Source organism: Syngnathus scovelli, chromosome 9 (assembly GCF_024217435.2).
Source record: "Syngnathus scovelli strain Florida chromosome 9, RoL_Ssco_1.2, whole genome shotgun sequence".
Taxonomy (NCBI): Eukaryota; Metazoa; Chordata; class Actinopteri; order Syngnathiformes; family Syngnathidae; genus Syngnathus; species Syngnathus scovelli.
In genome coordinates this window covers 9147860-9163374 of record NC_090855.1, presented here as the reverse complement: position 1 = coordinate 9163374, position 15515 = coordinate 9147860, and the positions used below count along the sequence as shown (strand labels likewise).

General features: G+C 38.2%; 1 protein-coding gene across 2 annotated transcripts; it reads right to left on the bottom strand.

Annotated features, from left to right (window-relative positions):
- Positions 1 to 3791: 3791 nt before the first annotated feature.
- Positions 3792 to 15446, bottom strand: ube3d (ubiquitin protein ligase E3D). Of its 2 annotated transcripts, XM_049730128.1 has the most exons (10): positions 15168 to 15444; positions 14050 to 14261; positions 13383 to 13470; positions 12156 to 12378; positions 11542 to 11614; positions 11383 to 11461; positions 11037 to 11145; positions 10665 to 10813; positions 8659 to 8797; positions 3792 to 4140 (listed from the first exon to the last, which is right to left on the bottom strand). In XM_049730128.1, the coding sequence occupies exons 1-10, from the start codon at positions 15263 to 15265 to the stop codon at positions 4120 to 4122; spliced, it is 1191 nt and encodes a 396-aa protein (XP_049586085.1). In that variant the 5' UTR covers positions 15266 to 15444; the 3' UTR covers positions 3792 to 4119. The 2 variants fall into 2 exon arrangements, with proteins under 2 accessions (XP_049586085.1, XP_049586086.1); XM_049730129.2 differs by lacking the exons at positions 3792 to 4140; positions 8659 to 8797 and adding an exon at positions 8853 to 10471 and having other exon boundaries at positions 15168 to 15446.
- Between the last annotated feature and the right edge of the window lie 69 nt (positions 15447 to 15515).

The following is a 15515-nucleotide window of genomic DNA, read 5'->3' as shown; positions in this document are numbered from 1 at the left end:
ACACCGTAAAGTGTATGGGTAAGCATCATGTAGAATGTTCTGTATCTTTTTTATCTCTGACCTTTCCCGACAAATCATTTAGCTAATTTCAATAATTTCTTTTTTTTAAGATCACACGTTCGTGCAGTTTCCATTGGTGGTTATTTGCCTCACTAATCTTAAACTTCAACATTAAAATACTTTCCAGTAAGTAAAGCAGCCAATGTTCATATGGGCTGCCGGCCAGTACTGATTCTATCTTTGGAACAGTAGTAGTCATTCTGTGGAATGTCCAAGCTGTCACTTCCACTTTACACAGTACCTATTATAGTGCTGCGGATAAAGGCTCAGCAGTCTATTGTGTATGACAGTCTTGTCAGATTAGAGTTGTTTCTTTTCTTGTCAGGCTCTTTTACAAAACTAGAAATAGGAGGTAACCCCCGGTGAATCCTGCAGCTCAATTCCATTTTTTTTTTTGCCCAGAGACCTGTATCATTTTTTTTTTTTTAAAGACAGTCTGAACGGCTTAATTAGGATTTTTTTCAAATCTGACCCGGGCCGCTCTCGTATATGATCCTAGATGGGATCCAAAGCTTTGCAATGTGATCATAGTCTGAATGGCCAGGTCGGATAAACGTAGCCAATGGCAAATGGTAATGACAAAAACATTTTCCAGTTCTTGAAAGATGATAAGATGACTTCACTCACCTGGTGGTTCCTGTAGTGAAAATTTTCTTTACTTTTATTTTAGGAATTTTAGCCTTAATGTAACTGCTTAGGCTGGAAATTGGAATTTTAAAACCAACCGTGAAGAGACTGAATTCCAATATACTTCCAAGAACTATAGCTGAACATCAAAAGCCTTCCAAACGTAAATGAGCAAGGAGCTCTCAGAATGTTTCATTATGCCACCATGCTATAGAGCTTAGGGGAAGTAAAATTTAGTTTTAATATTAATGCGGTTGTACAGTAGTTCACATTGCCAATCAAAACCAAACAGTTCTTGAAATGGCTCTCATTAGATTTTGCATGGAGTCATTATAATCCTCAAGCTTTTATCACTCCTAGTAGCTGCTCCTCATAATTGCCTACATTTTAAGTGCAGATGTAGTCAAGTAAACAAGAACCCTTCCAGTGACCTTAATTACAAATTCTGGAGAGAAAAAAAGAGAAGAAACTATTTATGCTGATGTTTTCACAAGCTAACTGTCTGAAAAGGCTAATGAGCTGCATGCTGTCAACAGGCAACAATGTGCTATGCAAAAACTTTTAATGTGACACTTTCTAATCATCAATGGGACAAATAGAAAGTATACCTGGTATTCCTCAAGGCATCTGATTGTGGTTATTGCTGTGTATAGTTTCCTCTGCTCATCATGCTTGAAACAAATTGGTTATTTAAAGCCCGCTTCATTTGCACTCGTGGAGAAAGGGCAGAAAGGAAATGAGAAGCTCTTGACAGTTCGGTGGATGTATTTAATTAGCCCATTTATGCTCTGCTTTGCCATCTCAGCAGGCACAATATTGTAGTTCTGTGTTTTTAGAGTAATTGTCACCTGCCGCATCAGCATTCAGCAGATCTCTGCAAATGGAGGCAAGAACAATAACCCCTTCTTCCTGCGAACAGGAGTTAAAAATAGATGCGGGAAGGCAGGCAAATATGCTTTCTGGTCAGATGGAACATATGTAGATGAAATTACCATATTTTTTGGACTATAAGTCGCAGTTTTTTTCACAGTTTGGCCGGGGGTGCGATTTATACTCAAGAGCGGCTTATGTTTGACATGTATGTATGAAATTATAAACACATTATTATATCATTCCACATGTTATTTTCCCACTAAACCGCAAGAAGGCGCTCTAGGCCTGTGAAATAATTGGAACTACAACTGACGATGAGTGACATCGTCTACCTCCGGAGTTAGTGGAGTTGTTTAAAAGTGACACAGAGGATGAAGATTTCGTTGGATTTAGTGATTTGTGACATGGATGGTTTGGTAAACTTGTTAGCATGTTAGTTATGCTATAGTTAACTAAATAACTCTTAATATGTTACATCAGGCACGTTCTCAGTTCGTTGTTTATGCGTCGTGTAACGTTGATATACCGTACAATTATTCAGCCTGTTGTTGCCTATTCTATTTTTATTTTAAATTGGCTTTCAAGAGGACATGTCTGTTCTTGGTGTTGGATTTTATCAAATAAATTTACCCCGAAAATGCAAGATATACTTCATTGCGACTTATATATGTCTTTTTCTTCTTTATTATGCATTTTATGGTTGGTGCGACTTGTACTCCGGAGCAACTTATAGTTCGGAAAGTACGGTAAGTTATTTTCATACATCGAGTGGATGCGTGGGCATATAAGCTCCAGTAGGTTCTATTAATGGATCCTCTGCTTTACTCAACTGGTATGCAGGTTGTGTACGGTAAAAATGTTTCAGGTAAAAGGAAAATCTTTGAGCTGGTTGCTCCAGAAATTCACTATCTATTTAGAACAGGTGTATCAAACTACTTTTTTTGTGGGCTACTTTGGAGTTTTGGCTTCTCTCAGGGGGCCCTTATGGTGGTGAAACTAAAATAAATGTTTAATTGTTTAATCATATTAATATAGTATATACTCAACAAAATGGATTAATAGTTTTGAAATCAGAAGTCAAGGATAGTAGTTTGTTCAATTATTGTTCAAGGATAATTATCTGCTACAAAATCAATCAGCTAATGTACCATAAACAGATAGACTGGAAATGGCCTGACCGTGTGATCTATCATAAAATTATGCAAATTGGTGTGTTACACATCCACATACTAAAACCAAAATTAAGGAACAGACAACCAAATATAATCCAAATACAGAAAAATAGAGGTGCATAGAACATTACATGGATAAGAAAAACAATTGGCCGTTGGTCTATCGCTGAGATAACCAATATTCATGCCCCTTAACGCCAGGTTGGTTCAGAACAACTAAACGATATGTAATGCTTATTCTCGTTTTCATATTACTGGTTACTTTTGTGTTACTGTTGCTTCATGTCATCACAAAGGTGTCTGCTTAAATTTGGAGGCCTGGCACACAATGTAATTTCTTTTATTTTTAAGTTTTATTGCTGGTATTAAGTTTTGATCTTTTTTTTTCGCCAAATTCGTCCACAAATCCCTTCAAGGACATTCCTCTGCGTAAACACCAACAGCATGAGAGCAACTCCGAAGATCATTAATTTGAATTAATGGATTATCTTGTTGATGACGTTGACAACAACAGGATGGAAAAACGCATGGTTTTCACCTCATGGAATGAAGACAAGAATGTCATCTAACTAACAAAACCCACAGACAGGTAAGCTCATATTACAGTTTAGCTAGTGGTTTTGGTCCAATAAAAAATACATGTGACCATCTAAGTACAGCTAAGTGACATACTAACTACGGGTGGTATGGTTTTGTGAAAACTGGCCAAACTGCTCATTCTGACTGTTGCGATTTGCTTTTTATAGTCTAGCAAAACCACCTCGGGTGTACACCATATCAGGGTGAACAAAACCAACCAAACAAATAACATTATTATTATTATTACAGATAGATGTATTAAGACTTTTAAAATAAACATGTTCAATATTTCTGATTATTATTTTTTTAACAAAAAGTACCATTACAATATGCATGAAAATTGAACAAATGGTATACAAAATTATACTTATCTCACAATATGTAATTACCCTTAAGTGGTTGATCTGCTGCTGCGCATTGTCTCTAAAATAAGCTTCACCAAGCAGCAGATCTCACAAATAGATGAACAGAAAGAAAGAGTTTTGAAAAAAAATCTACACTTTAATTTCTTTTAGTGAAAATGTGTAAGAAAAATACAAAACTCAACTCTGAACAGGATAAATATACAAAACACCTATGACACTATTAAAATAGGATACAACTAAGTATTGTGATTCTAGTGCCACTTTCTATCAATAGCACCAATAGGAATCCTTATGTAGTTTTAATGAGTGAAATGGGAAAGGCGTCTTTTAAGTACACCGAAATTACATATTTTTGAATGAAGGGAATGACACTCATCTGCTTCAATAGTTGACCACTGAGGAACAAAATAGGCTCTCAGAATCCCGGCAACTCTTCTGAGCATTCACAATTGTAGGTAAGCCACCTGAGGACAACAGGAAGAGAATTGGTTAAGTTCTGAACACAGACAAACATGTATTTTTAGCATTTTGGAAAACTTCTCTGAACTTTCATTCCCAAAAGCACGGATGCACTGGTGTGCTATGGGCCGCTAATCAGCACAGCAACACTTTATCAGTAATTGGGGTCTTCAAATGAACCCCCCACAGGTGGCAGGGATTTCACAAGTTCAAAACCACACAGTTAGCTAAACCAAGCACAGAAAGCACATCAACGAAGCCTGATCCTATCTCACTTCCTCCATCTGCTATTCCTGGCTGTTTGCCTGCTGTAGACAATAGTTGTGTTCCACCGAGGGCTCCACACTGGGATGATGGATGAGGGCATTTGCCTCACTCAAGGCCCTGTCTTCTGTGTTCCCATGCCAATTCTTGCTTGCCACTCAGGCGGATCAACGATAATTCATCGAAATGATAACAAACAGCAAATGGAGGTGAGCTGCCACTAATGTAAAATGGCAGTCCAAAGGGGAGGACCAAATGAGATAGTAAACTGGAGTAAGAAAATATGGAGACGCGGGCTCAAAATTATAATAGTAATAAAAATGATTATTGATTTTAAATTCATAAATGCACTGACGGTGAACTTTAAAACGCTACAGTTTAAACATAAACAAAAACTATGAGATTTGAAAAAATAGGCCTAAAATGAAAAAAATAACCAAAAGAAAAAACCCACTTTGCATCTCCATGAAGGTACCGGTGAGACTGCAGTAAAATTTTCTATTTGATCCTGAGTGAGATGAGAGCCAGTGAAGGAATTCAAGAACAGGTTTGGTGTGGTCAAACGTTTTTAATCTCATAAGTATCCTCGCAGCACCATTTTGGATGTATTGCGGCATCTGTATGTATTGCAGTATCACAAAGACCAACCAGCGTGTTACAAAAGTCCAGCCTGGAGGAAACAAAGAAGTTCTTTGAAATCTGAGAGAGTGAGCGTGGGGTGAAGTTTTGCAGTGTTCCTGAGGTGAAAAAAGGAGGTCTTGCATAAGTGTTGGCTGTAAACCTCAAAGGTCAGATGATCTCTTAATTCCAGTTTAACACATAGGTTAGTGATTGAGGAGTGGCTAATGTCATGCCTGGAGGTGATGACAATGATGGTGGATGACTGATGACTCAGATGATTCAATGTTGCAATAATATTCTATGTTGGCTTTTGACATGAGCAAGGAGGACAGTGTGAAATGGGTAGGTCTGATGCCTGAGGAGCACCTCAGGTGACAGGGTGAGTGGCCGACTTCACTATTACCAAAAGGACGAACTTTTCTATCAGTCAGATAAGAAGTGAAGAAAGACAACACGGTGCCAGAAGCTGCTTTCCAGAATGGTTCGGCCCTGCACCGCCCTGACCTGGCCTATGCTGCTTCTCCATTGTAGACAATCAAATGGAAAAGGATCGATCGATGATCGTTGTGCAGCCTCCACTACAGACTTGCAGTAGCTGAGGGTCTTCTAGAATTCACACGAGTTTGGACAGTGGATTTGTGACGATTGCGTGACGTGACGACATTGCAAGTTGCAGCCCATCAAATGCACAGAAGCTTTCACACAGACAAATAATTCATTTACTGGTTTAAGACAGCAAGAGAACATCAAGCAAGCAGTAGGCACGTCTGCCGGGTCTATTTTAAATAGAATGAATGGGAGTGAGTCTCATCTTTCGATATATCCCATAAATCAATATACTATATATGTCCTTCACAGCACAAATGTCTATCTAGTCTAACATCAAATAATGGTAGCATTGACCAGGCCAGTTTGCAAATGTTGGTATTGATGCTGAGTTCAACTGCATTTAACAATTTGAGGTGGAAATAACTGCCTAATCCCAACTCATTGCCTGATATCAGATTTACACTACCGTTCAAAGGTTTGGGGTCACTTAGAAATGGCCTTGTTTGTAAAATAAAATCACTATTTTTTTTTTTCAACGAGGATAACATTTTATTTAGGCCCATGTCCAACAACCATCCCTCCAGTATTCAAATGGTCTATTGTGTTTGCTAATTTTGTTAGAAGGCTAATAGATGATTAGAAAACACTTGAAAACCTGTGTGCAATTATGTTAGACTTTATGGAAAACACTAAATTGTCTGGATGACCCCAAACTGTTGAACGGGAATTTATTTGCCTCATTTGTCTTGACGAAACAAGAAAATGGACTGCACGCAGTACATAAACAGTATTGATGGCCAATAAATAGACTTACAGGTATGTACTCTGCTTGAATAGTAATAGCCATACACTTCCATCACTGCATGATTGTAATGGTGTAAGCTTTCATTGTTCAACTATTTGTGGGCCTAAGCATGCATTCACAAAGCAACTGATACCTTTTGTGACTAAGCGACTTGGCATTGCCTTGGGGGTGTAGAAGTAGCAGATTAATGAGCCGGGGGCAAAGTGACACCAAGCCAAAATACTTTACACCCCATTACACTGGTGGGTCCAGGAATAGAAGGTGCGGAGCACAGAAAACAATAGACTGTCAAGAATGCATACTGGGTTGGCTATGGTGCGGTCTTGAATCCATTCACAGAAATTAAAAACGGTCAAACATTTGGAGTCAAACGACAAACGAAGCAACATAGAAATTCAAGTGAGTGGAACGTACAGTTTGCTTGTGACTTCTCATTTCTAGTATGTACAATGAATTGTGGCACCGATACTCTTGATTGATTTTGATGAGACAGTTTATGTACTCTAGTAAAAGTGTATTATAAAATAAAAAGTTGTAATTACTTTTCTCCGACATGCTTGGGCAGGTCTGATGTCGAATTGATTGGTTTAGCAATATTGTTAGTTTAGTAACCTACTGAAAACAGTGAACAGTTCACTGGGAAATGGTTATCCTGGTCATCATTATCTACCTTTTATTTCTCTATATATGGAACCTTAAAAGTAAAACTAACAAAAGTACAAAACAAGTAAAAACAAGTAAAAAACAACTCCATTAAGATAGCACAAGAAAATTTTCACATCTACTGATATATGCATTTTCGACAATACTAAAAATAATAGTTATACACGGTGACATTTCCAAGTTAGGGCACAATAACATTTTTAACCTTTGGCTTTTTCAGCATTCTTCTATTGTTTTCTTGCGTTCACTGTTTGTACGTCATAATTGTGTATTTTCAGAGATCTGATTTTTGCAGCTCTGGATGTTTTAGAAGTGCCCCATGAATAAAGGTAATCAAAAACTGACTTTTAATGAGAATATTTATTGCATATCAGTCCCATATAGTAGTCGATAATAATGTATGCTGTAAAATACACTGTCGCACCACCATTTGTGGACAAAAAGCAAACCCCAAACTACAGACCACTGTCTACTTTCTGCATTTGTTGTATCATGTTCTCTCTAGATATTTCCAACGCCCCCATAAAGCCCTCTGGCTAGTCTCTGCGACGCTCTGGGTACCATTGTGTTTTCCTCACGATTTCAAAGAAGATCTCAGTTACCCTCAAACTAATTCTTGTAACTCTAGATGGTTGTGTGATCAAATTACCTTCCCGTCCTCTGCCAACGACTTCCCAACAGGCCTCCACAATCAGGAAACGTTTGAGTGTATCATTTCATCACAGTCCTTACTACCACTGTAACCATTTCCAGCAAGCCGACAGATACTATGTCCCGTGTCTGCCTTGTGTTTAGAGCCTTCTCAGTTTCACAACAGTCTCACTCACATCAGTCATTATGCAACTGCAGACAGCGACGTTGCTAAAGATTAAGTTAAGTTAAAGTCCCAATGATCGTCACACACACACATCCTACTCCAGTAGACAACCTACTCTAGTATGTAAGGGTGAAAAAAAAAAAAAGAACCTGCCCTAGCAATACATTTTGTTACTCTCTTGGCTTGAGGTTTTAGACAATAATATGAAAATTTAATTCTGAGAAACAGTTCTTGATTTGAATATGTTATTTTATTTTTAGACTTAAAAGTAATTGGACTACTTCAATTTTCGAAGGAGGAACTGAAGAATATGTACTAAGTGTACTAATTACCACTGTCATTGTGTTTAAAAAAAGCTAAGACTACAGTTGTCAGCTAATTTATACCCATTTACTTGCTGGTCGAATACTTTCTCAAGGCAACTCAGGCTAAATATAGATATTGTTCTAATTATAGCTAAAAGGTGGCTTAAGATCAGGTTAGGCCTGAGACATATTGCGTTTTACCCATTAATAAAAACCTCAAAGCAAGAGTTGCAAACCAGTGAATTGGAAAATCAATTATAACATATAAAAACACTGCCAACTTCAACTTAATGGGCAAAAGGTCACAACTATAATGTAAGTGGGGGCCAGGGGTGATCGGTTTTGGCCGAGATAGTTATTGTTGTGTTACGCTCATAGAGAACGTGACGATTCTTTAAATTACATCTGCTGATGGTACCCAGACTGATATAATTTTGATTTAGTGATGCAAAGGACCCAGCATGCAAGTCTTAACTGTAATTCTAGGGTTATGTCTCACCTTATAGGCTCTCATGTGACGCATTGATGCAGGAATTGTTGCATTGCTGTCTTCAATCACTTGCAGAAGTTCCTCACATACCTTCAGAGGAAGCACCACAGAGTGTCCTGTGGCATTGACCTCCCAGCTGGTGGCAACGCTAAAACGTAGAAAGAGCAAATGATTTATGGTCACTGCCAGAGCCGTGTTCAGTACAACTGGGAAGCCTGAAATAGCAGCAATAAAGCTCATGATGAAAAATTTTCACTGCAGTTTTAATAGAGCCATTTTTAACTACTAACTGTGCAGAATTACAAGACATTAAAGCAGATAGATAACCAGCTTGTGCTTTGTATCGGTACATGTCATTGCAATAGTGCATAGAGTGAGTGAATGTGAAAAGATTGATGCGTCATCATGCAACTGCAGACATGTTGGCACATGTGGTTTGTCTTGATCTAGCGCATGATCACCCATCTATGCATTTCCCACAGTTTTCAATAAATGCAGTTCACTTAAAGCTACTCAAAGGACAACAATGAATTTATTCATCTATCTTTTTTTTATAATTTCAGACTAATTATGTGTGAGGAAGGACAAGTAAATTATGTTGTTTGAAATAGATTTTTGCCCTCAGAATTTTGTTGTATGAACAAGACCAGTCATTCAAAATCTTAATCCATGTTGCTAATTAGTATGGAGGACACTGTATAATAAAACTGTGCTCTCACCACTTTTACAGAAAAAGCAGATATATCCACTTTTCGATCAATTAAATAACCCAGATAATTTACTAAGGACATTTAGGAGTCATTTGAAATAAGGGCATCATCATTACCTTTTTAATGATACTTTTTGTGAAATTTGTCTGGTGGCAAGATTTCTGACATAAAATGAGAGCCTAGGCAAATTTAAGGTTGGTAAACACTGAGCAAGATTTGCTTGAAGAGCTGAAAGGCGGCCTAATTGAGTGCATTACTTGGGAGGAACAATCAGAAAGCATCGTTGATTTACAGTAGTTGTAACTAGTTTGCTGGTTAACTCATTCAAGACGGCTATTGACGTATTTTACTAGGCTGGCAGTGAATGTGTACATCAAAAGCCACTGTGGCCAGCCATCTCAAGACACATTTTCTTAAGCCTTTTCACATAACTAGTGTAAAAATAATCCTAAAAAAGTTCATCTTTTTATGAATCTCTATTTTAGACATCCATTATATAGTAACTTTCTAGCAAAGACGGGGTTATGTGAGCTTTATTACTTTTTTGACAGCAACTTTGTCAAAACATTGGAAATAGCTTAACTTCCCCATTCTGACTTGACTGCCCTCGGCTGCAGGGAACAGCAGAGTGGATAAAAAACGACCAGTGCTGAGTCAGTTGAAAATAATGAGGGTTGAAGACTCTTCCAGTGGGGTGGTGATATACAGAGCATGAAGAACCACATGCAGAGCATCCACTGACACCCTTCTAATGCATCACAGCAAGGTACACAGAGAGTCATAGTGGTCAAAACAAATGGAAGAAGTGCATTCTAAGAGACAACTGAAGACATTTGATGGCGATGTCATTTGAAAAATATGGAACATTGTCTTGGAATGGTGTGGCACTCTGTGTGAGGCAAATGTTGGTCATATCAGATTGGCTACAGCTGACTCTCAGAGTTCCTGAACAGTTGTCACAGTGGCTGAACATTGATAGATGTACATTGTGACCATTCCTGAACAATAATTATGCACATTTATTTGCGTATCAGCGCAGCACGTTTTTTTTCCTCATGCTTTTTTTTTTTTGCATATAGGGTGCATCTTGCATCTTCTTGCCTTTGTAGCACCTGGGAAGAAAATCCTGTTCATATTTTTTTGTGAATAAACGATGTAAACAAACTCTATAAAAAAAAAAAGTCTTTCATCCTTTGCTTTGAGTTATGGCAGGTGGCGATGAAGCAGATGCACATGCAAAGATGAAAGATGAAGGCAAGAAAGAGTGAAAACGGTAGGAGAAATGTGCACGATGTATTTACTTACTCTTGCTGCTGAGCCCCCATCTGAGAGCAGGCTATGTAGAGGAGTTTAAGGGCTCTTGCAACCTTTGGCGATGGACTGTGATGAGTGTGGGTGCTAGCAGACCACTCTGGGACCGATGCTATGATGGAATCGCTGTTCAGCAGCCAGAGCTGCAAAAGTAGCAGACATGTCACTTTGCATTTAGATTGTGCAAAGGACTAAGTCACATTTGACCCATTCTTTGTCACACAGCAAGACTTTGTTGAATTGGAAAAAAAACATCCTAACTTTACTTAAGCCCAATATAGTAGAGTTATTCTAATAATATGCATAAATAAATAATTGTACTTTTATTTGATTAACTATCTCATTATATCTCAATCCTGTTCTTACCAGCAGGAAGGTTTTTCCAGTCTCTGTTTGGACAGAAAAGTGGAAGGAGCTCATTGAGTTAGACAGTTCTGCAAGCCTTGCTGCTACAGTCTTCTCCAGGAAGCGTGATCTATCCATAACAAATGAAAAATGAATGAATAGTTGTTAATTTTAGATTTCAACAAATGTTTTTGAAAGCACTGGAAAGTGTGAAAATTACAAAAAGGCCTTGAATTTACTTTGTACGTAAGAACTTACACAATAAATGCGACACTCAAAACCCAACAATCCCTCAGGACTGAGTGGCCCTTTTTATTTACTCCTGATTTCCTTTCATTTACTGAAAAGGGCTAACTATTGGACATACCTGGTTAATGACAACTCTGGCTTTGTGTCCCTTACGCTGGACTCCACCACCACCTGCGTGATGTACAATCTCAGCGTCTCTGCAAGTTACAGTAAGGACACCTCGTAAAAACCTGGGGATAGAGGTTTATTGATGACCAATTACTCACAGGAAACATACCTGGTGTCAGTGCCTCTCCCAGAACTGAGGAACAGCTCATGCAGGACACAAGTGCCAGTCTGCGGCAGGTTTTCTGTTCATGAAGTACACAAAAGAAACATTTGAACACTTTATACATAGTTTTTGCAAGCACAGCCTTAAAAGAAACCAAGCAATCTTTAGTTCATTAGAACTCGGCTAAAGGAAAAGAATATTTTGCCGAACAGATACATATTAATCTTTCTCCAGGGAGTGCAGGAATTTCATTTTACTCATACTCAGAGAAATGTACTGGTGCTTGTACGTATACAACAGGGTTTGGAAAAGGTCCATTAATCCTGTAATTAAAACATTTTTCATGCTCATCTCCAAAATCTACACACACACACGCACGCACACACACACAAGCCTCAGAGCCACTGTTAAGGCGTCTTAAATTGTGTAGATATACTACTTACAAAGTGATCTCTTTTACTACTTTACTATCTCTAGCAATCCTAAATCAGGAATTGTGTTACAAAAACTGAGCATTGCACACTTAGAGTACATTCTGACACTGCATCTTAGAATACTGCTGGTCTAGCTGGATCCTTGCTTAACTCAGCTATCCTTTTTTTGTGCTGCATGTCACTCACTTTTGGCTCTTGACTATCTTGCGAGTCAGCAGGGCTCACTTCCTGAAGAAGGGTCTGGTCACAGCTGCCATCCCTGGTGAGGAGAAAGAAGGTGTCGCCCACTAAACAATCCTCAGCTTGGGGCAGCATCTTTTTGTTGGCAAAAGGATCTGGGTGGCAGCACCAATCGTCCACAATGGCGTTCCAGTTGCCATTAGGGAGAGGAAGCACGCGCTTAAACAATCTGAAAGTAAAGAATTGTTACAAAAAATGAATTAGGACATTTTTGGAAGACATGAGATATTGATCAAATGAGGTCAGCCATGTTTTTGGACATGGCTTAATTTTGCAAATAGTGTTTCCAAACAAAACTGGTCACATCTACAGAGTCCATAATTTATTATCACATATGTACACACATGGTAATAATTGTTGTATCTCCTTGATTAAAGAAAAAGCCACAACAGTCACTGAAATAACTTGAAACAAACAAAAGTAATGAGAAATTAAAATACAACCTGTGAAAATCAGAGTATGTACACAGTATAGTTGAGGCAATTAGTTAAGTCCAATTTTTATGTCACACAATAAAGAAAAATCTCAGATACTGCAAGCGGGATAGAAATCTCAGAGTTGGACTCCCCAAAAAATACAAATGACTCCCTGTCTAATAGCAATTGAGTAACTACGTATTACAACGTCAGCAAATAAAGCACTGAGCGATTAATCTCCATTAATCGCTATTAGAGAGACAGTCTGCAGCAAACTTATTATGGCAGAGCATTAAATTAACTGCATATCGAATTGACACATGGTGTTGTTTTAATTGCAACCGCCTTCGGTTTTCTACACACGACTCGACATATAGTGGGGGGGGGGGGGGGGGTTTGACTACTTTTAGTAGGTCACTGCTGAAAAACATAACCAGAGGCTAAAAGTCTCCATAATGCTGGCACTGTAATTTTCAGCATATCACACTGCTGACCACAGAAATCTATGAGGTGAAGGCAATAAGAACAACACCTCAGGGCGGGAAGTGCAATCGTTTTTTTAAATAGGTAATGTAAACCTTTATGTTATAGTGACTCTACATCAACTGACAATTTTAGCTCCAGCTCCATATATCTATTATTCCTGTGGACAGCTAGGTCACACCATCAAGAAACCCTTCCTCTTCTTCCTGACGAGGAGCAGTAGTGATAAGAACACATTTCCAAACCGGCTCCTTCTTGATTGTCTTTTCCTCACCTATCCTCGAGCAGCCTGGTCGTACAGCTCTGACAGTAGAAGCAATAAGTCTGCTGAGTCCGCAGTGTTCTGACTATGTCCGAGGACTCTAAAGGGAAACAATTAAAACAAGCGAAATGACTGTTACTTTCTGAAAAGAGCAGAAAACCGTTAATAAGCAAACAGCACAAAACCAATTTTATTTCGACAGAATGACGGAAGTTAGCTGTGAGCGTGTTTTGAGAAAATCTGTTATGAGAATTTGGCAAGATATGGAACTCTTGTGAGTCACAAGATGATGTAATCAGCCACTCATGGGTAGTTTTCTTTTAAAGTCAACTTTAATGGTTTCTACATTATGTGTTTATGACCAGAACCCTTCATTGTCTTAATCAATTATTTCATATTGCTGGCATCAGGCCAGACCACATAAATCATAATCAGAAAATTGTACAATTTCTCAAAAATCTGTACACGTGTGGGTGTTAATTTTTTAACAAATTATTGGCCAAAGTCTTGAAAATGGCTTGCTCTTTTTGACGATGCATGTTCATGGTTGAACAAAAATTATATTTTCGGGGTCTTCTGAAAAGTGGCTCTTTTGGAAGTACTACAAGGTTTCATCCCGACGTCAGTCCTGTGATAAACAAATGCAGCTATGGGTTGTGTTTCTGATATCCAGCAGTACCTTCAATTGTGTTGTGTGAAACACTTATTCGCAGCCTGAAATGAAGCTCTTCTTCACAGGATTCTCCCCCAGGTGTCAGAATGCAGGATTCATCCAAATAAGAGACTCCTGGGGGCAATATTAAGGTCACCTTGCCTGTGGGGGTCCGAATGTTAAGAGAGGAATCTCCACCGGTCACAAACACATCAGCGGGGTTTCCAGCAACATCTTTCCTAGACAACAGAGAGGAAAGATCATGATACATCTGTAAAAGCAAAAGAGACTTCAAAATGAGATTACGATTATGGACCGAGCAGCTTCAATGCTATTTTTCCAATATTGTGCAGCCCTAATTCTAAACTGTCTACAATTAGATAAAGATGATAATCAGACTGTTTTTATTTGACATTAGTCAAGTACTGAAAAGCATTGTGACAGTATAAAATAAACTCTGCTTCACAAATATTGAAAGTGGAAATACAAAGATAACAATATACTCAGACTGCAATTGATTAACAGCTGCACGAGATCAATGGATTCCATATCTGCAGCTGTAAAATATGTTGTGAGAATGGTGATAATTGATCTAAGATATCAAATTCCTAATTGATCCTAAGATATTAAATTCAATTCGCCCCATCTAGTGTCCTATTTGTGTACTGTACCCATCACTCCGACCAAAGATCTTCTATTAATAACAGGAAGTCAAACTTGAGACAATATGGTACGTCCATTATACTGAATAAAGATGAGGAAATAATTCGATTGCTATATGACCTCAACGGGGTGAACAAATTATCTGAGACATTATTGCAACGTGAAGGATGGAGACAGCATAGCGATGATATGATCGGAATATACACGATATACGATCGTTGCAATAATCAAAAATCGTAAGTGCTAATTTAGTGCTAATTTATTTAATGCTAATTTATTTATTGTAAAAAAACGATGTCCAATTAGACTGCAACGCTATACTTTTCACACAATACGTAAGCATGGTCTTGATAGATACCAAATTATTATACGGCTCGGGTCAACGCTCACCATGCTGACATGGGTTAGCATAGCTGGTGTGCAATGCAATGCATCGTAAAAACACGCGAATTGATTGCAACAAATCCAACACAAACATTTACCCGATTATTAGAAGTCCACTCTGAAGCCGTTTCCTTAATTCGAGAAACACTCCAACTCCGCGTGTCTTGACTGGCATCTCCAAATCGTATTTAGCCATAGACTGCAGACTACATACAAATATTAATTACAGGCTATAATTTGCTAATATGTTTTTTTTTTTTAAACAACAAACTACTTGAAGACATGTGTACTTGAGATATCTCTGGTAAAGTGTCAACGTGATAGCATTAAGGATCGTCTGCGGCGTGACTACACAATCATGATTTGCCATATGATGAACAAGACCATCCGCTTAACATTTTCATAGTAATGTGTTATTTTTTATATAAAGCGTAAAATACATAGAT

What these genes read in the sequence shown, in the direction of transcription:
- ube3d (XM_049730128.1), bottom strand. Translation starts at nt 15,265, where the DNA reads ATGGCTAAATACGATTTGGAGATGCCAGTCAAGACACGCGGAGTTGGA. An exon ending in CCAGAGTTGTCATTAACCAG is followed by an intron (nt 11,146 to 11,382) that starts GTATGTCCAATA and finishes TGTTATGGATAG; the next exon opens with ATCACGCTTCCTGGAGAAGA. An exon ending in GTCACATGAGAGCCTATAAG is followed by an intron (nt 4,141 to 8,658) that starts GTGAGACATAAC and finishes TGTTGTCCTCAG; the next exon opens with GTGGCTTACCTACAATTGTG.